General features: G+C 32.2%; 2 protein-coding genes across 6 annotated transcripts in view; one reads left to right on the top strand and one right to left on the bottom strand.

The window, feature by feature from the left end:
- LOC135128152 (band 3 anion transport protein) overlaps window positions 1–20,874 on the top strand; it is a 117,866-nt gene extending 96,992 nt beyond the window's left edge. For all 5 annotated transcript variants that reach the window (XM_064055037.1, XM_064055042.1, XM_064055039.1 and 2 more), the window contains 2 exons: window positions 13,530–13,700; window positions 19,336–20,874. In XM_064055037.1, the coding sequence (XP_063911107.1) occupies window positions 13,530–13,700; window positions 19,336–19,407 (243 nt within the window). In that variant the 3' untranslated portion in view covers window positions 19,408–20,874. The remainder of the gene's footprint in view (window positions 1–13,529; window positions 13,701–19,335) is intronic.
- On the bottom strand, window positions 4,674–7,228 carry LOC135128151 (septin-7). Its single transcript, XM_064055036.1, has 2 exons — window positions 7,081–7,228; window positions 4,674–7,029 (listed from the first exon to the last, which is right to left on the bottom strand). The coding sequence occupies exon 2, from the start codon at window positions 6,890–6,892 to the stop codon at window positions 5,087–5,089; it is 1,806 nt and encodes a 601-aa protein (XP_063911106.1). The 5' UTR covers window positions 6,893–7,029; window positions 7,081–7,228; the 3' UTR covers window positions 4,674–5,086.
- Window positions 20,875–21,542: the final 668 nt, after the last annotated feature.

Below are 21,542 nucleotides of genomic sequence, written 5' to 3'. Positions count from 1 at the left end.
CTGTTCATTAAACTTGGCTTTTACGATGTACAACTCATATGTTTTAATTTATGATTCATTCTAGACATCATTTAAATAAAATTATGAAATTCTTCTTGGTCAAAATTTGTGATGATGTCTATAAATTAATTCGGTATGTCATTTATATGTTTTAGGCGTTTAATGTAATTCTTCTTAAAACTCCTACATATCGTAGGAGGAAGTATTTTTGTTATTATGTTGCTATTTATTTTAAGTATGTAAGTAGGTACTTAATTAATGTATGAGTTTCATGTTAATATATAACTTATGGTTATGAATTGTGTGGGCATAACTATCCATCCTAAAAGGAACCCAAATCATGGGCATGCAAATTAGTAACATTTACAGGACAGTAACACGCAGTTGACAAACATGAACCACACACAATAGTTTTGTTATTAAATATACAACGACACGAGTGAAAAACAGTAATAATAACACAACATCTTTGTGATTTTGGTTTATTATACATAGTAGCAGTGTTATAATTATTCGGAAGAAGTAATATTGCCAACAAGTCAGTTTGATTGTCGTTAACCTTCAAAATAAATTAACGAAAATTAACGTACGTATTTTAAAGTAAAATCGGAATTTGCTTCGCTTTATGAATACGTTGACATTTCTAGGGTTGATTAAGTCGTAATAAATTGAACTGAATAAGTCATTTGATGCAAAGTTGTATGCGATGAAATTGAATTAGTGCATCAGTCTGAAAGTATTTGATGAAACTTCAAGTACATTATCCTTGTATAAAGTCAAGGCCTCATAAAACATCTCACTGTTCGCATGTTTCGCGAGTTACATAAAAACTAATTATAAAATTGCTTTGTTCTCAGGAGATTAATAATTAAAAACATTAAAATGATATAATAATACGCCCTCTAACATTTTACTACAGTCTACTGCGAAATTTAATTTTAACATGAGTAAACATAAAAAAATATCTATTTTCCAAGCGTATACAAGACCCAATATTCCGTTTGAAGCTAATTACAATATAAAAATATATGACGAATTCTAACTTCATAATAATCTCAGCAGATTTGATAATGGACTTTCGAAATAAATAATTTGCAAAAACCTCTGAAAATAGATATTTATTTGAAGTCAATTACTGACCTGTTATTACGATTGTTTTGTCTTTATTTGTCGATTCAGGCTGTTTTTATTTTTGCTTCTTTTTGCGAATTTTCAATTTTAATTCTTGTTCTGTTTTTACTGCGATTTATACCGCAACTTTGATCAAAATAATTCTTTCACACATAACAAAAAAAAACATAAATTGTTTAACTCCGTTTAGTGAACACAGCTATAAAATCTGACACAATCTTGATGTTATGATAAGAGAGTTAAGAAAAAATATTTTAGTGTGCGTTTGTAAATTTGGAACTACCAATTTCAAAGAGAAATAAATGATATGCTACCGTTGTTTATAAATGGTACTATAAGTATACCAATTTTGTTTTTTGTTAATAGGTAATAAATGATTTGACTGATTTGCCTGACCCAAAAAATATTCAAAAAAATTGATCGAAGGTAAAATTTGGAGATGAAGTCATCCCATTGGTAGTGAGGATGATCAGCCAATTTTGGTTATCGTTTTACCATCTACATGATATTCCTAATATACATAAAAAAATTGACAACCATCGGGCCAGTAGTTTCGGAGATTATCTGTGTAATAAAAATTTGGACAGACGGCAGACAGACAGCCGGCGGAAACGGGAGACCTATTTCTTCGTACTCTTGGAGTCATGAAAGGTCAAGAAAATAAGTAGGGAGTCGGCCGATAGACTCGATTACAATACTACCGTAACTTACGCTCGGGAAGTAAACAAGTAAAACCCGATAAAACTGTTTCCCAGAATTTACAGGAGAAACAAAATGTACTTTCATCTTCTTATTTCAATTGGACAAAATTATTATTTAATTTATATAAATAGCGATTGTTCGAGAAATAAAAAGAGCCAAAAGTGAACAATAAAATTTACCAGCAAATTTTAGGAAAATTACTTGTGAGATTATTGCGGTATGTTTTGTTGTTTTTTTTTTTAATATAATTGAATCATAAAAAAAACTAATACTCCGACTGATAACCTGAGTGATAAAAAATTTCCGAATCCATAAATAATGTGTCTGTATAATTGTATTGTTTCATTTGATAAAAAAAAATTGTTGCAGCGCGCCAGAAAGTTTTTGTTAGTACATATTTTCCTCGGAATGGAACATCGTTGAAACGAACTAACCATGCATAATATCCAACATAAAAGACAAATATTTATTTCATTTAAAATACGTTAAAATAAATAACCGTAGCGCGAATAGTAAAACGAAAATATTCTCTTAAAAGGAAATCATTTTCAACTGAACGATGCCAGTTTATTCTACTTGTACTACATTTTTGTTGTAAAAATACACTTTGCTGAGATGCAAGGTGTCCATGTTTATTTATTTAGTTTTACGACTATATACGACATATAATTTAGAATTTCGGTAACTTTTAAAATTGTAATTATAATACTTTTATATCCTTCTCCTACGATAGTCTGGTGACTGTCCCATTTCCCATTTCATGTTTTATTGACGTTTTGCAGCTAGTAAAATACAAAAATGCAAGTTTCCCTTTCTATCCATGTGTTGGCAATTTTATTAATTTTCAAAACTATTAAATCGATTACTTATGTAGTAAACTATTTTTTCCAAATTTGAACTTGCCTAGTTTTGTATCCGACCCTTCAGTTAAGATTTAATTGCAGTAATTGTAACAATTAGCATAATTTTATCCACTTTAATATGTATGCTTATTTAGTTTACAAGTTTTTAAAACTACTATCTAACAATTTAATAAAAATATGTTATTCGATTTTAAGTGTAAATGCATATTAAATTATATCTAGGCATTTTGCAATATTAAACCATAAACATTAAAAAGCACAAAGTTGGAAAACTAAATTTACCTCTAATGTTAATTTTTACATGACTGAAATTATTTCATACTAATTTTTCACCATGCGGGTATGCAAATTAACGAGAGGAATACTGCAAACAGGTTTAGGGTGATTTGACAACGATATCTAATCTGTATTGATTTGAAACAGCAGTTAGATGCATTTCTGCTATTAGAATACTCCTGTCATTACGATGTTGTAACAATCTTTTTTTGTCTGAGATTTATTTTATGTAATCGCGAGCTGTAACGTAATATTTATAATGTAAAAAATGGCTGTACAAAAATTATTTTTCAAAATTTCATCACCGTTTTCGCTAATGAAATACAAAAAATTTAAAACAAATTTCAGATAAATATTAACTACTTTACTACAAATCTTATAAAGGATATATCAATTCACTATGGTTTTTTGTCCCAAATTGAATAGCTATTAATACTAAGACAAACAATGTGACACTTTGTCATTAATTAAACACAGGCGCACTCAAAACAACAGAAAAACTGAAATTTGCTTTCTTACCTGACCACGAAATTTAACATTCCCAATTGTGAAGAGATCATCGTTTTAAAATAATTCACGACACATTACATACAATACACAACACACTAATTATTTATCCACTAGCAGGAGATCCTATGGGAAATTTTTGTTAACATGACACAAAAAAAATTTTAGATGTTAAAATGTGCAAAACATTTTTGAGACTTGAAGCAACCTAACTACAAAAATTTAAGATCAACATCTAAGTTACAAACTTTTTTAGTCCTTTTTTTGTATAATAGAAGCTACCGTTTTCATTTAAACAACGAATTGCTGTGACCATTGACATTAGTAATTAACCTTTTTTGTTCCACAATCGTTCGAATGATCAACTAATTTCGGTGTTATTGTGACTACTAGTAAAGAAAGCCACTGGAAACACAGGGGAGTTAAATGTAATTTTAACTGTCTGGCATCGGTATTATATGTTAATTTCTTAAAAGGTAAAAATTAATTTATAGGTGTTCGACATTTAACAAAAAAGAATACTTGTGTTTCTCGATAAATTAACAGACCGATACTTCTGCTCACAATTAGTGGCACATATTCAAACTGAAAAATACATATACTATTACGTAGGCATTTGTTGACGACTGATCGACAATTATGATTGTCCAATGATGTACGAAAGAATTCGGCGTATTATTCTTAAAGAGCAGCTTGTAAATTTGTAAAATTTGCACTTTCCAATCTAAATGTACTTTTTAAAAATTGTTATTGTCATTTAAGTTACAAATTCGATTAATGTTGAGTATTTTGTGTGAAATCAAAATTCAAGCATACATCCTTGTGCAAAGTCAAGGCTTTACAATAGGTTATAATATTCACATGTCCCGCCCGTCACTTGAAAACTAATTCTAAACATTACTGTAATCTTTGGAGTTAAAAATACAAAAACGATATAACAATACAGTTGAGCCATAAAGTATTAAAGTGTGAAGAAATAATTATAAAAAATTGGAAAATTTCCCAATTTCATACTTGACTAAGTATTCAAAGTTTAAACCACTTGAAGTTGATGAGTACTGTGAATATGTAATAAATACACCTAATTTATTCGACCTTGACGCATAAGTCGGTATATCCACGAAGTGGCTTTTAAAGTTAATTTAACAATTGTAGAATCTTTTCATAAATTGCATGTTTTTCTGAAATCAAACATTTATGTCTGAAAAGAATTTATTTTTACAGATAATACATTGTAAATAAAATTAATAAAAAATAATGGCACATTGCGTCAAAGCAAAATGTCATGAAAAGACACTTTTCTCTTTAAATAATTATTTTTTTATTTATATAAGTTAAATAATTCCCATTTATATCTCTTAAAAGTACTGTACGATCTAAACAGCTCACAATTTAATCATGGTAAAAAATATTAAATCGGCACGTAGACAGTTACGCTATCATAATGGCAGTTAGTGAAAAATTCAAAACAATAATTTCTCAAACTATTGCAGGAGTGTTTAATGTCTCACTATTCGAAACTATACTCTGCCGTTTACGTCACTTACAATAAAAAAATTACCATGAATGTTATAGAAGGTACCACACCAAAACCATACAATTCAGTGTTAGAAAAGTCCCTTCTTCTTCTTTTCTTTCTTGCCGTCAACGGCTTCTCTACTGCCTTCAAGAGATCTCCTCCTCAGTTCCTCCACAGTGATCTGGTTCTCCTTTTCCCAGTTTTCTTTCTCTGATTCAAATTGCCGCCTCTTCTCTTCCAGCTCCTTGGCTTGTTGCTCCAGTTGTTTTTTCGTCGCTTCGTGCCGCCTCGTCAGTTCGGCTTCGCTATCCTTCAATTTCTGTTTCTTTTCACGAACCTTCATTTCAAACACTTGCTCCATTTCCGCTTCCATTTTCTTCATCTTGAGATCATGTTCGCGCTTTTCTTCATCCATTTGTGCCAATGGATTTTTGTTCGAAATACGCGACGGTTTTCCGTCCACCCCCAGACCGGCCAATTTGCGACATCTGTAATTTTCGTAATGGACATTGTTCGTTACGTCCTTCAGATCTTGCAGATGTGTGCGTATAATCATGTTTCTTAGAGCGATGAAGTCACAGTGCTCCAGATTTTCCACTTCGGCGATACCCCAAGGGTATTTGCGTCCTCTAACTTTTTTCCCGTCGACTTCTATCACTGTATTCGAACCCACTACGGCAAAAGGTACTCGCTCTTTTAACGATTTGTTCAATTTGTGTTCTTCATCCTCCTCTGAAGTATCCGGAAATTCGTAGATTTTGATTTTATGTTGTGCTATTTCGTTTAGTATTTGTTTTTTAAATAGCGCACACTCGTCGGACGTCAGGGTGTCCGCTTTCGCGATGATTGGTATAATGTTTACTTTATCACATAAACGTTTCATGAATTCAATGTCCAAAGATTTCAGTCCGTGACCAGATGGTTGGATAAAGTATAAACAACAATGTATTCTTTGATCTGGGATTTGTTTTCTTGTAACTCTCGCTTCGGAATTTAAATAGTCTTCATATTTGGATTCAATGTATTCAATTATTGGGGCCCAACAGTTGCTGTTGTCGACAGCGTCCCCAAAACCGGGAGTATCGACCATTGTTAAGAGCAGATTTACGCCGTTTTCTTTGAGCATAACTCTGGTGGTTTCGACAGCCACAGTCTTTTTAAGTCTTTGAGTGGGTCCCGGATAATCAGTGGAATTATAGATTTCAGTCAAAAACATGGAATTAATTAAAGTGGATTTGCCAAGGCCCGACTCTCCCACTACCATGAGTGTGAACTCGAACCCCTTTTTCACAGCTTTTCGATACACTTGATTCGGCAAGTTAGCAAAGCCCACGTAGCCGTCGAGTTCCTTCAGTTTAGGCCTCTCTTTGATGATCTCGGGAGTGGACTCCTTACTGGTGTCTTCTTTGGTTTCTGGAGGCGACGATTTGACCGGAGGTTCCGGCGGCTTCTCCATCGAAATTTTATTGATCCGGTTCGAGTCCTTGGCAATGGACGTTTCAGTTGAATTGAAAAACATCTCCCGCTTCGTTTGTATCGAACTGGATTCACTACCGTTGGTTTGCGACATCGTCCCGTTCGAACTCGCGTTCGTGGGGCTCTGCTGGTCCATGAACTTCTGGCGCATCGCGAGCCTGTCTAAACTCGAAAGCCTGTAGGAGCCCCCGATGCTGTCCTTGTCCCGGTCCCTGTTCAGGCCGCTGCCCGCGTTGAAGCTGGAGGTGTACTTGGGCAGAGTGGGCGGCGGCGTGGGTTTGTTCTCGGAGTTGCGATTCAGAAGGGCGCTACTCGAGGTGTACAGGTAACTGCTGGGCATGATGTTGGGTCTGGACTTGATGGTAGCAGTCGCCTGCGTGGTAGGGGCAGGTTGAGCATTCACATTGTTGGCACTCATTGTCGAAAACACCGGTTCGGATCTACGCTACCATTGTTGTCCACTTGCCGATTACTACGTCAGATTGACAGTTGGGATGCCGGCTATGAGTAATGTTTAGCTGGTCAGCCACGCCCGTGGCGTCTCTTCCGCTTTGCCTGAAAACACCGAATTTAGACCAAGTTTGCGTCAGATTATAACGTTATCACCGATACAATGTCGATTTCCACTCGGGCAACTGTTCTTATCGCGTTTTATCAGTCAATAATAACATATGCGGGTCACTGTCACTTTAAAGCAACTACAATTTCAACTTTGGTTTGCTTGTTGAATCCAGATGGCGAAGTTCGGCGCCCCCTCTCCGAACGATGTGCAGTTGTTGGTCGGAGGGGCGGCGCGCCGGCGTTAGTGGGGATATTTACAGTCGGCCAACTAATCTGAAATGATGGATACGGATTCGGCCATGGAATAAGCAGTGGCGTATCGACGCGAGATAAAATAGGAACGGACAACATTTTTTTTTATTTCAAGCATATTTATTTTAACTAAACATTTTGGAAAAATATAAGGACTTCGAATGATTGAATAAATATCAGTACATGCAGAAATAATTAATATTCCTAATATTAGACTGAAGAGACGGCTTCATCTTCCGCAATTTATTCTTGCAGGAAAACGTCGAATCTTTCTGTCGTGTTTAATAGAATTGATCTTATAAATAAATTTAGGATAACTAAACTCATCTACACGAAAGTATGTACCTATATTAATTTATAAAATAAAAAAATTAAAGGATTCATAATAAAAACTAAAAATAAATAGAAAATTTATACAGGTAATTAAAAAATGAGGCATTAACTGTACGACACATTATTAAAGACTATTTTTTGAACAAAGAAAAAATAATTTTAAAAATCCAAAGGCCCAAATGTAGAAAATAATTTTTTTTCACCACATTTTAGAGTACTATTTTTTGTTATGTATATGATCATGGTTTCCTTCAATTTAGAGTATCACAAAAAACTTATAAATGTTAAAAATGAGTCTGACATAATGCTGGTTAATTTTCATCTTTTTTAATCCGTTTACTTAAATATTTTGTTGTTATAACCGAACGTCAAATTGAAGTATAACGAAAATATTTTTAAAATGTTTCAATGATTTTTTTTTTAACTTGAACTTGTGACCTTAATAATATGCCGTTGAGTTGGTGTTCCATTTTTTTTTATTATCCTTGCAATACAGTGTACTGTTTTAATGTAATGTTGAAATTTATTTCTATTCTACAGACCTATATTCTCACCAAACTTATTGTCAGGTCTTGTTAATCTTGCACCAACGAAAAACTATTATTTCCCGAGTTCTAATTCGGTTTTATGATGTATAAATGTTAACTTCCTTAACAATAGATGGCTGTCCCATCACTGCCGGTGATGGGACAGTCATAAATAAGGATTTAACCGTGTCGTTACCATTATACAGTATAATGGTTAAATCCTTATTTATGACTGTCCCATCACAGGCAGTAGTAATCTATTGTTAAGGAAGTTAACTTTTACACAATGGGGTACTATCATAAAACCGAATTAGAACTGGGGAAACTATTACTTAGTTTATATCGTGGATTTCGAGCCGATCGACTCAGTCCGATCCGATTGAAACTAATGGTATAAACGCTGCAGATCGAATGTTGAAACGGATTGACTATCAAAATTCGATCCGACAAACTAGTCGGATCGAATCGAACCGATCGGATCTAAAACGGATTCAAATGCTTGAAGATGCGATGTAAACGGGCTTGAACTTTTATAGGTTTATTATTTATGTTGACCACTGCACAGATAAAAAGAAATAATGTTACACTATTATCTTTCTCCAAACGTCAAACTCAAACCAATTTCAAACTACAAATCAGTGGATCGAACGGACTGTTTTCCGTGATATAAACGCCCGTAGATTAAAGTGGGTTTGACGACTTCGATCGTCTCGAAATTCGATCGGATCGAAATCTACGATATAAACAAACTATATAACTGAAGAGTTGGTTAAACCTAAAATTAAACTGTAAAAAAATGGGTCAATTTTTGTTCTTCTAGATTCTATTCTCCTCGTACTAGACCTTATGACATCCACAAATATGTATTAATTTATTTTGAACTTTCGCACAGTCATTGATATGTGTACCCTGAGTCATGACTACACCACAATACCATATTCCAAGACAGAGCGTACAATGTACATACAAAACACAAATTAATTTGAATGAGCTACTAGAACAACCATGTATTAATTTAGAAATACATATACCAAAATAGTAAAATAAATATTTCTAAATTTTTAACCTGCGGTTGATTTTTGTCAGACGACAGTTGTTACTCTCTTGAAGAGTTATAACGATCAAAAAATATACTATGATATTTTTAAAAATATGTTTCTAAATGATTGATTATCCATATACCATCTTTACAAATATCCTGAAGTGGTAACTCCCAACTGTATAGATTTCTAATAACTTTATAAATTTTAAAATTATCTACATATAATATTGAGAGTGTTTAACTACATTACAATATTACAAATGTCATTCACATGTAAAATGAATAATAAGGGTCTACAATGTGACCCTTGAGGACCACCAGAAACCACATGTAGTTACCGCACGTGAAATCAAATTACCCACTTTTACAAATTGACAGCGGTTACTAACTAGTAAAACTTTATAACCATTTAATAAATATAGGCTTGAAATTCATATTTTTCAGCTTTGTCATCAATATGTTATGGTTCACAAGGTCAAAGGTTTTGGATAAATCCCTACAAACTTAGTGACCACTTCCCAATGTATTGATGATAAATAAACTCTGGCTATATAAATGTGTTCGTTATTAAAGTTAACCGATCTTTCATAAATCCGTGTTGGAATTTGGAAATAACGTGTTTGAATTGTATTTTCGGCCGTTCAAATATAACCCAATTAAAAAAAATGGGAAAATAAACGTAATTATCTCTACATATATGTATGTAGTTGTTTAAAACGTGAAATCGATCACATGATTTTTAAAAGAGGGATTAAATAGCTATTTTTCCAAAATTAAAAGTATAGCTCGATGTGATGTGACCAACTGCAAGCGATGCACATTACTTACCATAAATCCAAACCCTTTTAAAGAATAATAGAAAGCTAGACTATAGTAAAGCTAATTGATGTTGACCCTCCTTGACTAAAACAGAAAGGGGAATTTTAGCCCCCGCAAATCAATCGTTGGCTAAACTTTTGTCATTACCGCTTTCTCAATCGAACTAGACAGTAAAACGAGTAGCGAACGCCTATTGCTTAAATTTTTCTAACAAATTGACTCTTACGCCAAACGAGTCGAAGCAGGTACAACATTTTAAATCCAATTTGACAACTTTCTCAAGCGAGCGGAATGGCAAGAAGGGCCAAAGGTTTAATATACCAGGTAATCTCTCCTTTTTCTAGTCTAAAGTGAAAGTATTGTGACAATTGTAATATAAGTGTCTGCTTTTTTATCCACGGAACACACTACCACTCAATCGAGTTCAATAAAATTCCGTTCATATAAACCCATTTCGATGTTTCTAATATGACCAAATTTAAAATTTTTAAAGCACATATACAGAACCTTATTTCACGGCAGATAAGCTAACATTATAATCTATTGATAAAATCAATTTATATCATGTAAATAGAAAAATGCTCCTTAGAGCATCGGCTAAAAATATAGTGCGGTTATAGCGTAATTGCTACTCTTCGTACGGTAATAATTTTTACGAGTTCGTCACAATGGGAACAGTAAATCCGAATTATTTTAGTAAATCACGTGGCTTACTTAACTGTCTATGTAACGTATCTTTTCTTGTGTATATTCAATTTTATTAGAGATTCGCTGTAAAATGCGTATCAAAGCATAGTCGTAAACGCACTATATCTTCAGCTGAACTTTACCAGATATTGACATGTTTCTCAAATTTAAAACTTATTTAAAGCAGGAAAGGGACGTACTGTAACAAAATTACATGACGTAGTCGCTGAAAATTGCAGTTTATAGAGACATGAGAATTCTGTGTTTATTACAAAGTGGCTTAAAAAACTACCGAATGTGTGTATTGAAAAATAATAATTTTAATAGAGTTTTCCACATACTATACTCTATACCAAATCAATCAAAGGAAAATAATTGTTTTTTTTTTTTTATTTCGCATTAAGGTCATTGTAACAAGGGACTGATTGATAAGAATTCGACAGTTTGATGTAATACAATAACACTGAATTAGAGTTATTGGGAAGTCATGAATATTTTTCTGTTACTATTTGCTACAAATCATTTATAATTTAAATTCACAGGACAAAAATGTTGTTGACTTTCGACAAGAATCACCTCGATTAGTAAAATTGAAAACATAAAATAGAACAATAGGTCAAAACGGTAAATTAATTATTATCATGCTTTGAATTAATAAAACATTTCCTTATGAAAAAAAAACTATCACATTGTAGTTTTATGCATATCACAAACTTTTTTGCTGTACTTGAATGCTTTTGTGTTATAAGTTTTTGTTTAAAATCTTTTCCACCTTACTCTAATAGCACAGGAAACGCAGCCCCTCTATCCGCACGCCACTGTGTCCGATTTGAGCGCAACATGAAGGTTGCCCTGCGCACAGGTCGGGACACAGGGTCTAAATCGATAATGAAGACACGCATCACGCACATTTCATAAAACCAATGGCAATATTTTTAAAATAGGACACGTTTTGAATAATGATCGTTTTTCTGCACGTGCAACGTCCGACACTTGCGATTCTTTTAAAACAAACCGGTCTTCATTGAAAAAAAGAAGGTGAAGTAACTCGATACGTTCGACACGGATTTAAGCATTAAATACATAAATAGACCCTTTGTGTGGTTATTTTCGAAGCAAGCCGAGAATTGTATTAATTTCTTTTTGATTACACACACACAAAACTAATTTTTTTCTTGTAGTATTATATTTAAAATGGAATATTTAATAACGCACTGACCCACTGTTTGAGGTGGGAAAAGTTTTCGTAATTTAAACATCGGATGCGCAAAATCATGATTTTAAATCAAATATTTAAAATATCCGTTGGTTGTTACTTTGGTTTCTCGTTTATGTTTTATGTTTAAACAAATGAAATGAGAAACTTGCAGAAGTGTGAACTGTACAAACGAACATCTAGCAAATAGATGTTATAGAATCGATGAAAAAAAGTTTTTAATTATTCACACAAAGCAGAGCTAGACACTGTTGTCGAGCTTTGATGCATACTAAAAACTATACACATGTTACATACAAACTATATCTTGTATAAGTATTTCGTACTAAACTTCGATTGGTAAACATTGAATCAGAACAATAGTAACCCTTTACTATTACATAAACTTTCTTTACTTAAAAAATTTCATAATACTGCGCGTTTTTGTAACTTAAAATTCACTTGAGAACACTGCAATGCTTCTACTGAATTTAAACACACTCTGACATTTACTCGAATTTATTCAGTTTTGCACTGAATGTGATACTAACTTAATTAAGTAAACTTCGTGAGTACTGTAGAAAACAAATAAAGCACAACTATTTGTGTCAAATCAATTTTTAATGTTTATAGTTGTTCTGCATTAATAAACGAACAATTCATTTTTTTTTGTCGTTAATATTTTTCAGCGTTTAAAGAGTTTCGATTAAAGTGTTATAGCATAGCATAACCACTTTCAGTCAGGTGTAAAAATTGACCTTGAAGAAAACCACAGTATCTAATATAAGAGACCCGTACAGAATGTGTTGTTGTATGGTCATTGCTATTAATGTGATTTATATGGAACTAATTTGATCTGTTTTCTTTTCGATAAATAGTACAATCTTTAAATCCATTTTATTTGCACCTTAATACTTAATTAATTCATTTATCGATCATGCATAAAAATAATTTGTGTTTTACTTTCAAAATGACTTATTTTTATAATAATAGTACTCATTGTTATACTTTCAACTGTTTTAGCCGCCGGTTTACCTCAAATTTAGGTGGAAGTAGGTTAAAAGTCGATGATTCACAGTAGCACATGCACTTGTGTAGCAAAATTGGGAAATGAAAATATTGTGTACACATATATGTTTTAGAGCATCGAATATGATTTTGATGTTATTATGTAATACATACGTTAATATTTTAAAAGTGTTCAACCAATCGCGCCAATCATTGGGAATCATTTTAATAATAATAATAATTGATGTTTTGACATGAGATGAAATCAATTTGGTTTCATCAACTATTGTTTCAAGTCGATTGTAACTGTGTTTTTTTATAAATTTCTAACTAAACGTTATCAGACTAAGGGGAAGTTTCGTAATTTCATAAATATGTATGCACACCCAACACAGATATTTACAACTCGTCATGATCCGACAATAAATAAATTTCTAGGAAATACGAGAATTTTATTTAAATTTCTGTGTAGTACTTTATATATTACTTTTACTAGATTACTTTGAATAACGTCAATCATTTCTTTACTGCAAAAATCTACGATATTTAACGAAACAAAAATATCTGTTAAAGTGTTTTTATAAACCTATTTTATTTAAATTTGCATCTAATTAATATTGTCTTTTTTCAGGTTAAAACTGCGAAAATGCATTTATTCACGTTTATTCAGCTGTTGTGTTTGGTTGTGTTATGGATAGTAAAATCAACTGAAGCTTCTCTGGCATTCCCCTTCTTTTTAATACTGATGGTCCCACTAAGAAGTTATTTGGATCGCATATTTTCACCTAGAGAACTGAGAGCGGTAAGTTAATTTTGTTTTAGTGTAATGTGAGTTTATAACTGTAGACAAAGGAATATCAAGAAACACAAGAATGTTTATGAGATAGCTTAATTTGTTGAAAACATATTTATCTTATCAGAAATTCTACATTAACATCCGGCTGATTGACAAGGGGTCTGTTCACTGACTCATTAATGGCATCTTAAGAAACTATGTAAATCGAAGGTTCTAAGTGGTTAAAAAATATAAAGGATTCGAGGAACTTGTAACTTTTCACATGATTTAACCAGTGGTTAAAATTTTACAGCGCAACGATGTAAACCACATAATTTTGTTTATCAACGATAAAACAGTCGTTATAGGTCAACACAAATTACTTTAGATATTTTTATTCATTTATGTACTATTTTTAGTAAGAACGTGTTTCTGTTGCCTCTGTTTATGTTTAAAATAAATAATTTTATTTGATGTTTATTTCGGCATGTTCTCAAACAAAAAATGAAGTACATAATTGTAAAGTGTTTGATAAGATATCACACCGCTGATAAGCAAATCATCAAAATAAGCGAAGTATTTAAAACTTGACTTTTCTATAGGTAGCTTGCTACGGAAAACATGTATTAAACAGAACATACGTTCTGCAGCGTAACGTTGATTACAGAAAGAAGTTATTAACAACCAGTACGACAGGTGTCTTATTAAAGTAAAGTTTCGATCTTAATTTCAAGCCATAAATGGCGAGTTGCTTTCATTTTGCCCCTGGGTTATCAGTGCTCTTGTTTTAATAAATTGCCTGCAGTTTAATGAATTCTTCTTTCTTTGAAAACTATTGTAGCTACTGTTGAAATAAAAAAATCGTGTACATTTCAAGCAATTTTGATTAGCCGTTGTTAGCATTTGGCAGAATATGAAAATACAGATTTTCTGTTATCGGCTAGTCGTCTGCCGGACGTCTGTTGCAAAACTGTTAGACAGATAAGCTGCGAAACTACTGGACTAATTAATATGAAATTTTATATGTATTTTACTATATGCTTTTCAAAATTTGGGACTGTTTTAAGATACCTTTCAAGAAAATGACCACGTAAGTGTCTGACATATCATAACTCCGTTACCTGTGATTTAACAAGCCACTATTTTACTTTAGGTATGCACATTCTAAAAAAATATGTTTGAACCAATACATTTTAGTTACATAATAATCCTTTCGAAATTTTAATTGATACTTTTCTAACTATGAATCCAAAAATTGTCTCAGATATAACTCGCCTAACTTCTGTGAAATTTTAATAGCAAAAGAGAGTAAGTATTCGGAAAAGATTGAAATTAGTATAAAAAATAAGCTACACAAATCCAAAATGCATCAGTGTCATGTCTTTGCTGAATACCCTTCGTATCAGTTCACCTCGCTCCCTTGTGGTTCTTTGTAACCATTTGTCACAATAAACGCAGTTCTTATTCGTAGATTAAACTTTATTCCTTCGGATACGTTGTAGATAGGTACACATAAGTCATGTCGTACAGTATACTAGACTGTCCTTTAAAAGACAAATTTGTTTGTCCGGAAAACATCGATCCCAAGGTTGTCTTTCGTCCTTCATTCATATTATTTTGTTTTGAAGTTACACGATATCTTGATTTATGCTACAGTGATCCTGCATTTATTTTTATTTAGGAAGGATGTTGTTTGAATGATGTTATTTGTTACTAATTAATGCATCTGCATTAATAGATTTACACTTTATGATATTTTAAAATCGTAAATCGACCCTTTAATAAGGAATATTGTATAGTGATACTTTCTCATAATTTGGTTTTTGTTATACACCCTAAATTACGTTTAAAAAACTGAAAGAATGCAATCTGTGTCGTTAATGTAAAGATGATCGACCTTTTTTTTGCATTGTTTTTTGTGTATAACTGTCGTGAATCATTTATAAATACTTAACTAATTTCTGCCATGATTATCTGTTGGCAATAATAAATCAACATCGCTATTATATTACTCACTTGAGTGATTAAAGAAATTACTTTGACCTATACAATCACAGAGGAATAATAATAAGTTTAATTACAATAACTTAAATTCAATTCAGCTCTCAGTTAGGTCCATTTATTAACCAAAGACACTAAAAACCTATTCTAAATTAAGTGCTGACAGTTAGACGCGTGCAATAATTTATAACAGAACATACGGTAAAGGTGTTGCTGCTGAAATTAATAAGATGACTATAAAATTTGTTAAGTAATTTTTTAATTTTTATATGTACTTACTTGTAGCAAATAAACGACTGTTAAATTTTTAACTCAATTTCTTCGATTTTATAAAACAGTTAGACAGAAAATTTATAAAAATAATGTGGAGCGACATTAGTACTTTTAGACCAGCAATAGATTTAATGTAAACTAATTGTTTTACTCATTTATTTATCGATACGAAAGCTTGCAGTCAATCGTTAAAAACCAGTACAGCTGCTTTAAGTTTACTTCGTGTTAACTTTCACTGATTACGCATGCATAATTAGGCCTGTTTTCGTTATATATTTTTACAAAATTATAGCGTCAGTGGTTCATTTTATAAAATGGTAATTCTAAATACGTGGGCTTGTGTAGTGTGTAGATCATATGGAAGTTTGTACTCTTCTGTTGTGTAGTGAAACTATAAATACGGCTTCCTATGAATTTACGCAGACCCTTTCATTCAATTTCTGTAACTGTAATGTTTACGATTCCAACCCCACGTAGAAAAATAAATATTTGAAGCCATACCTTCGGAAATGTATGTGTTCTGGACTGTATGTGTACCGTATGGATGTGGCGTCTTGTATACTTGTTATTTTTAGCAAGCTGCCATTAGTTTTTTCAATTTTGCAGATTTGGTGTAGTCGCGGAAAATATGTAGATAATCTAAAAATACTTAATTTTGAAATAAACATAAAATTTTGAGTAAACGAGAACATTAATTTTTGATAAAATCAAATTCAACTGTCGTGTCTGTTCTCGACTGGTTAGTTCAGTTTTTACTTTCATATGTTGGTGGTTTTGTCACTACCTTAGAAGTTATTTTCAAAACCTAACCGACCAGAATATTGATTGGTTAAATATAGCTTTAGTTGATTAAATTCACTTTTACTTTTTAAATTATCTTGCTTTTACATCTCGAGCGTAAGCTCCATTTGATGAGTAGCTAATTTCACCTTTCCGTGACTTTAGAATGCGAAAAATGAGTTCTTCCGTTTCAACTTGTCTGTTGAAAATTTTATTGATGGAGTAATCATAGAAACCACGGGATTACTGCGAAATTGTAGGTGTATTTTACGGATATCGTGTAGATAGCAAAACGCTAATCAAAATTTATCTGTTCATCCCTTCCAAAAATTCGGTGATGGCATCTGAAAATTTTATAAAAATCTCGTTTGAAATATGCATACTTCCGTACAGAATTGTTTTGTCTCAAAAGATTAATTAATGAGTCAGTACAGTTTATTGATTCTGTTGTAATTAGTGTTACCTTATACATATCAAAATTGATTTCTCTTCCCCACTAAAAATCTGATGACGTTATTACCTGTTTTATCTCCAGCTTAATGATATGGATTGTGCTTTTGAGACGAACTTAGTTCTTTTATTTCACTATAATTTTTTGTAACGCATACTTTCCGAAACTGTTAAATAATGCTTAAAATTTGGTAAACCGATAAAACAGTTTTATTTGAAGTCGGAGAAACGAGACTTGAATGACCTGACAATAGAAAACTAGCACATGTTGTTTCTGCTGATGCGATTTCTCATTGTAAATTATCCGTTTTTATATTGGGTGTTCGGGTTGTTCACGACTTCTGTGAAAACGTTACGGTCCGAACACTTTCGTTTGAACATCGTGAGAGTTGTGTTAATTATTTCTATAACCGTAGAAATCAAATAAATAAGTTATCTGATGCAGAAAATAATAACACGTAGCGCAAATCATTCAGAAATTTTGTGTTACTACTTGACTTGAAGCAAAACCGATACCTGTTATATGTTAAGAGTGATTTTAATTTTAATAAGCATAATGTTTCTGCGTTCTTAGAACTTAGTGTCAGTTTAGATCTGTTGTAGACAAAATTAGGGGTGGATTATTAAAAATAAGGAAAGGGGCACGTGATACGCCATATTTCGAAAGATATCTTGAGATAACTTTACAAAGAAAACATAAAGTTCTTCGACAAAATGATCTGATTAACATTTCGTAGCTACCAAGAAATTCAAAATCAGAAACTAAAATTACTGATTGTGATTTTAATGAAAATAAAAGTGGCTCAATGTTAGATAAAATTCAGTTTTATCTAAGGGAGATTGACCTTCAGTAAATAATGAACAGTTAACTTTTTTCTTGTAAATTATTTGATAACATTCAACCGGAATAAATAGTTTTGATAACAGTAATCAGTTTTTCTTGCTGAAAAAACTATAAAATTGTCTGATGAACTTTATTTCATATTTATTATTAAATTATTCGGTGATACAATTGTAATATAAATTTATGGAAACATTAGTTCAAGAAAAAAGATTTCGCATTAAATTAAAGTGAGCGTAAAATTTTCAATTTGAATCGAATAAATTGAATCATGCTTTGTTCTGTTTTATAGCCGTTTATTAATAACTTTTACAATCATGTAATGTCGAATTGTAAAGCCTGGAATAAATTTTATATAAAATTCAGCTGGTTACCTTCTGAGTTATGACTATCCATATTTTTTCATTAGAAACCTCAGTTTTTAATCATATATTTAAAAAAAACAATTGTATAAATAGGCAGATATAAAAATGTTGTTGCTTCGCTAAAAAACATCTTTCCACGTCATTCTTACGATTTCACTCGAATGATACCTTGTGAAGAAATTGAATTTTGTTATCTACATTTTCATGGACGAATTTATCGAGTAGAGAAAAAAAGTGTTCACTGTCGACTGATTTGTGTTAAAATAGCATTTAACATGCTTGAATATACACCTTTCAGTGAAAAAACGCATCGAAATGCTTGTCATGATACGATATAGAGAGAGAACACGTACCTACTAAGAAATATGTGATTTATTTAATACTTCACATTCAGATTGCTCAGTTGTGGCATTAACGACGAGCAAAAGAGTGATAAAATTTATACAAGTACGGGTGTATTCAAGATCTTCCTGATGCTGTATCTAAATTTATTCGTCCGTAAATATAACCCGTATGAAAAGTCATGTGACGAGCGTCATTTTTTATTATTTTCATATTTATTACTGTTCCAGCGATTTTGGCAAATCTCTTTCTTGGATTTTTTGCCGATGTTATTCTAGATTTTACAAACAATTATTTTATGTTATGTCATTTACAGCCAAAAGGAAAAAAGATTAATCTAACTTTACGTTGTATCTGCATAATACTGAAAATATTTAATAAAACTGATTAAACTATCGCGTGGTGAAACCGCAAAATGTAACGGTCTCGTTAATGGGACACCTAAGATGAAAAATATGCATTTAGCTCGTTAGAGAAATTCCAAAGCTGCTTTGTGTTTATGCAACACTAGTCGCTGAAGTATGAGAAGATCTAAATAATCGATTTTCCTTGTGTAAACAAACAATTCGTTGTTAACTTTTAAACTGATAAAGTTGTTTAATTATTTCAGCTTGATGGAGACCAACCGGATGCCGATGACGACGAACCTGACTTCTATGCGGAGGCACCACTTCCGGGATAGGAACTTAGTTACTTAATGAGTACATTTCCTTTACTTAAGGTATACTTCCTATATCGAACGATAAGGAAAAAGTATTTCGCATTTTTTTTTGTGATGTTTTTTGTCCAGAGGCTATTCTATGCAGTTACATGCGATACTTAATCTGATAATTTTAGTTTGTGTGGTATTTTGTTAATGGGCTTTAAAGTCTACTTATTAATAGTATAGGATAATAAATTATTTTCTTATAAGCGGATGGTCTAAAAGGCAGAAAATTTGTGTATGACAACAACTCGTGACAATTTTACAACAGTATTAATAACTAATTATTCTGTCTATATTTTTGAAATAATTTACAATCCTTCTTATATCTGCATGCATATGCAAAATTCAGCACGCGTTCGTATAGTATATCCTATTTAAATAGACTAATACTAAGACAGATATATTTAGAAGGAAAAATGTTACAAGACTATTGAATTACTATGTTAATTAATTCTTGTTGCACTCGTATTATAAAATGGATGCTTTCTTTCTTATTGTTTATGTTTGTTAATTATTTGTAGACATTTTTATCACAACTTTGTTTATTTATGTTGAACTTTATTTTGTATTCTTTGAGAAAAAATCAACAACACAGTTTGTAGATAAAGAAAAATTAGCTAGATATTCACTACATTGTAGAACTTATTATTTAGTAACAATCGTGTTGGATATTTCCAAGTCTTTTTCCAGATTTTTAGAAATAAATATTGTAAAGTGGTTTAGTTAGGTATTACTAGAAGACTGTGATTGGAATATGGCTCACTATGGTGCGGAATGATAAATTAGTTGCCTTTGTAGTTTTTAAATTTATTAGTTACATCGAAATTTAGGCTTCTTCTATACATTAAGTAGAGACAACCGTACAAACATTATCAGGGTGACTACATGATACATCAAATTAATTTTGGGCCAACTTGTAAAATAAGAGTAAAACCGAAACGTAATAAAACCGAAAGGAGGTACTTTTACTGTCGGGAATAAATGGAAGAAAATAATACTACATTTCATAAATTCATAGCGATGCTCAGTCAAAAGCGTGTCATATGCGCAGAAAAACATTTTATTGCATTTTAACTTTCAACAAAGCCTAAATAAAGAATTGCAAAATTCTAATTAATTTTCAGATGTGACTTCATTTTCGAAACCTTTGTTTCTCGTTGACTTTGTTGTGTAGATAATCGAAATAAATCAAAAATGTATTATGTTGTCAGCCTTATCGATCAAAAGGTAACAAATTGTGGTTGATAACTTACGAGTTTACGATTCGTTGATTGTAAGATGTTTAAGCAACTTAAATACAGTATTTTCCGAGATTAACTTTAACAAAATTTTCAGATTCTGTAGATTAGATTACAGAACAGAACTTAATTGAATAGTATTTCTAACTGTGATTAAAAATGTCTATTCTATTTCTATAAATGAATAAATAAAGATTAGACTGCATTGTGTTTTTGTTGTACCTGTGATTCTAACATTTCTTTGAAAAATTTTAGAACAGATTCTGGGCATTCAAACTTCACTTTTGTTGGTGTTACTCTGTCGACATAGTAGATGGGTGTAGGGCGCAGAATATCAGCGACACCAGTTTCGAAAATAGTGAAACCAGTAACGACAATTATTTATCCTCTACAGTATCAGTTAAGTGCTGCAATGATTGAAAAACCATGCAGACCCGGATATGAAAATCCACGGAGTCCCCTAGGCCTAGGAACTACCATCAAGAACCTTTTCACTATCCCCTCAGCATAACTCCAATGTGGGTTAACAATGGAGGACGCCACCACTCCGGTGGAGCTTGGAAGCCCGCCCCAAGCTACAGGATTTCTCTGCCTAGGGGGCACCTCTGACAAGGATTTTTTGTGAGAGGCTATGTATTCGGTATTTGCGTCAATCGTCTTAAATTTGCACTTAATGAGTGGACCTTAGAGGGGTTTAATTGCCTCCTCGTCTCCCTCCCATAAGGCTAACTCACAATGATCAAAGCCTAAGCCTTTTTAAATCCTCCGTGTGCCCGGCGACCAGTAGTTGAAGTTCCATGCCACTTCACTCTGATTTGGGAGCCAGAGTGCTGCTACTGTCGCTTTCCTCATGACTATCAAAGGCTCTTCAGG

The sequence above is a fragment of the Zophobas morio genome, unplaced genomic scaffold, assembly GCF_036711695.1.
Source record: "Zophobas morio isolate AGI-343-1 ecotype UQ-CSIRO unplaced genomic scaffold, CSIRO_AGI_Zmor_V1 ptg000012l, whole genome shotgun sequence".
NCBI classification, from domain to species: domain Eukaryota; kingdom Metazoa; phylum Arthropoda; class Insecta; order Coleoptera; family Tenebrionidae; genus Zophobas; species Zophobas morio.
The sequence above is the reverse complement of the archived record's forward strand: the minus strand, read 5'-3'. Positions and strand labels throughout refer to the sequence as shown.

Bases quoted from the DNA above. Each gene is read 5' to 3' on its own strand.
- LOC135128151 (XM_064055036.1), bottom strand. From the start codon at position 6,892: ATGAGTGCCAACAATGTGAATGCTCAACCTGCCCCTACCACGCAGGCG.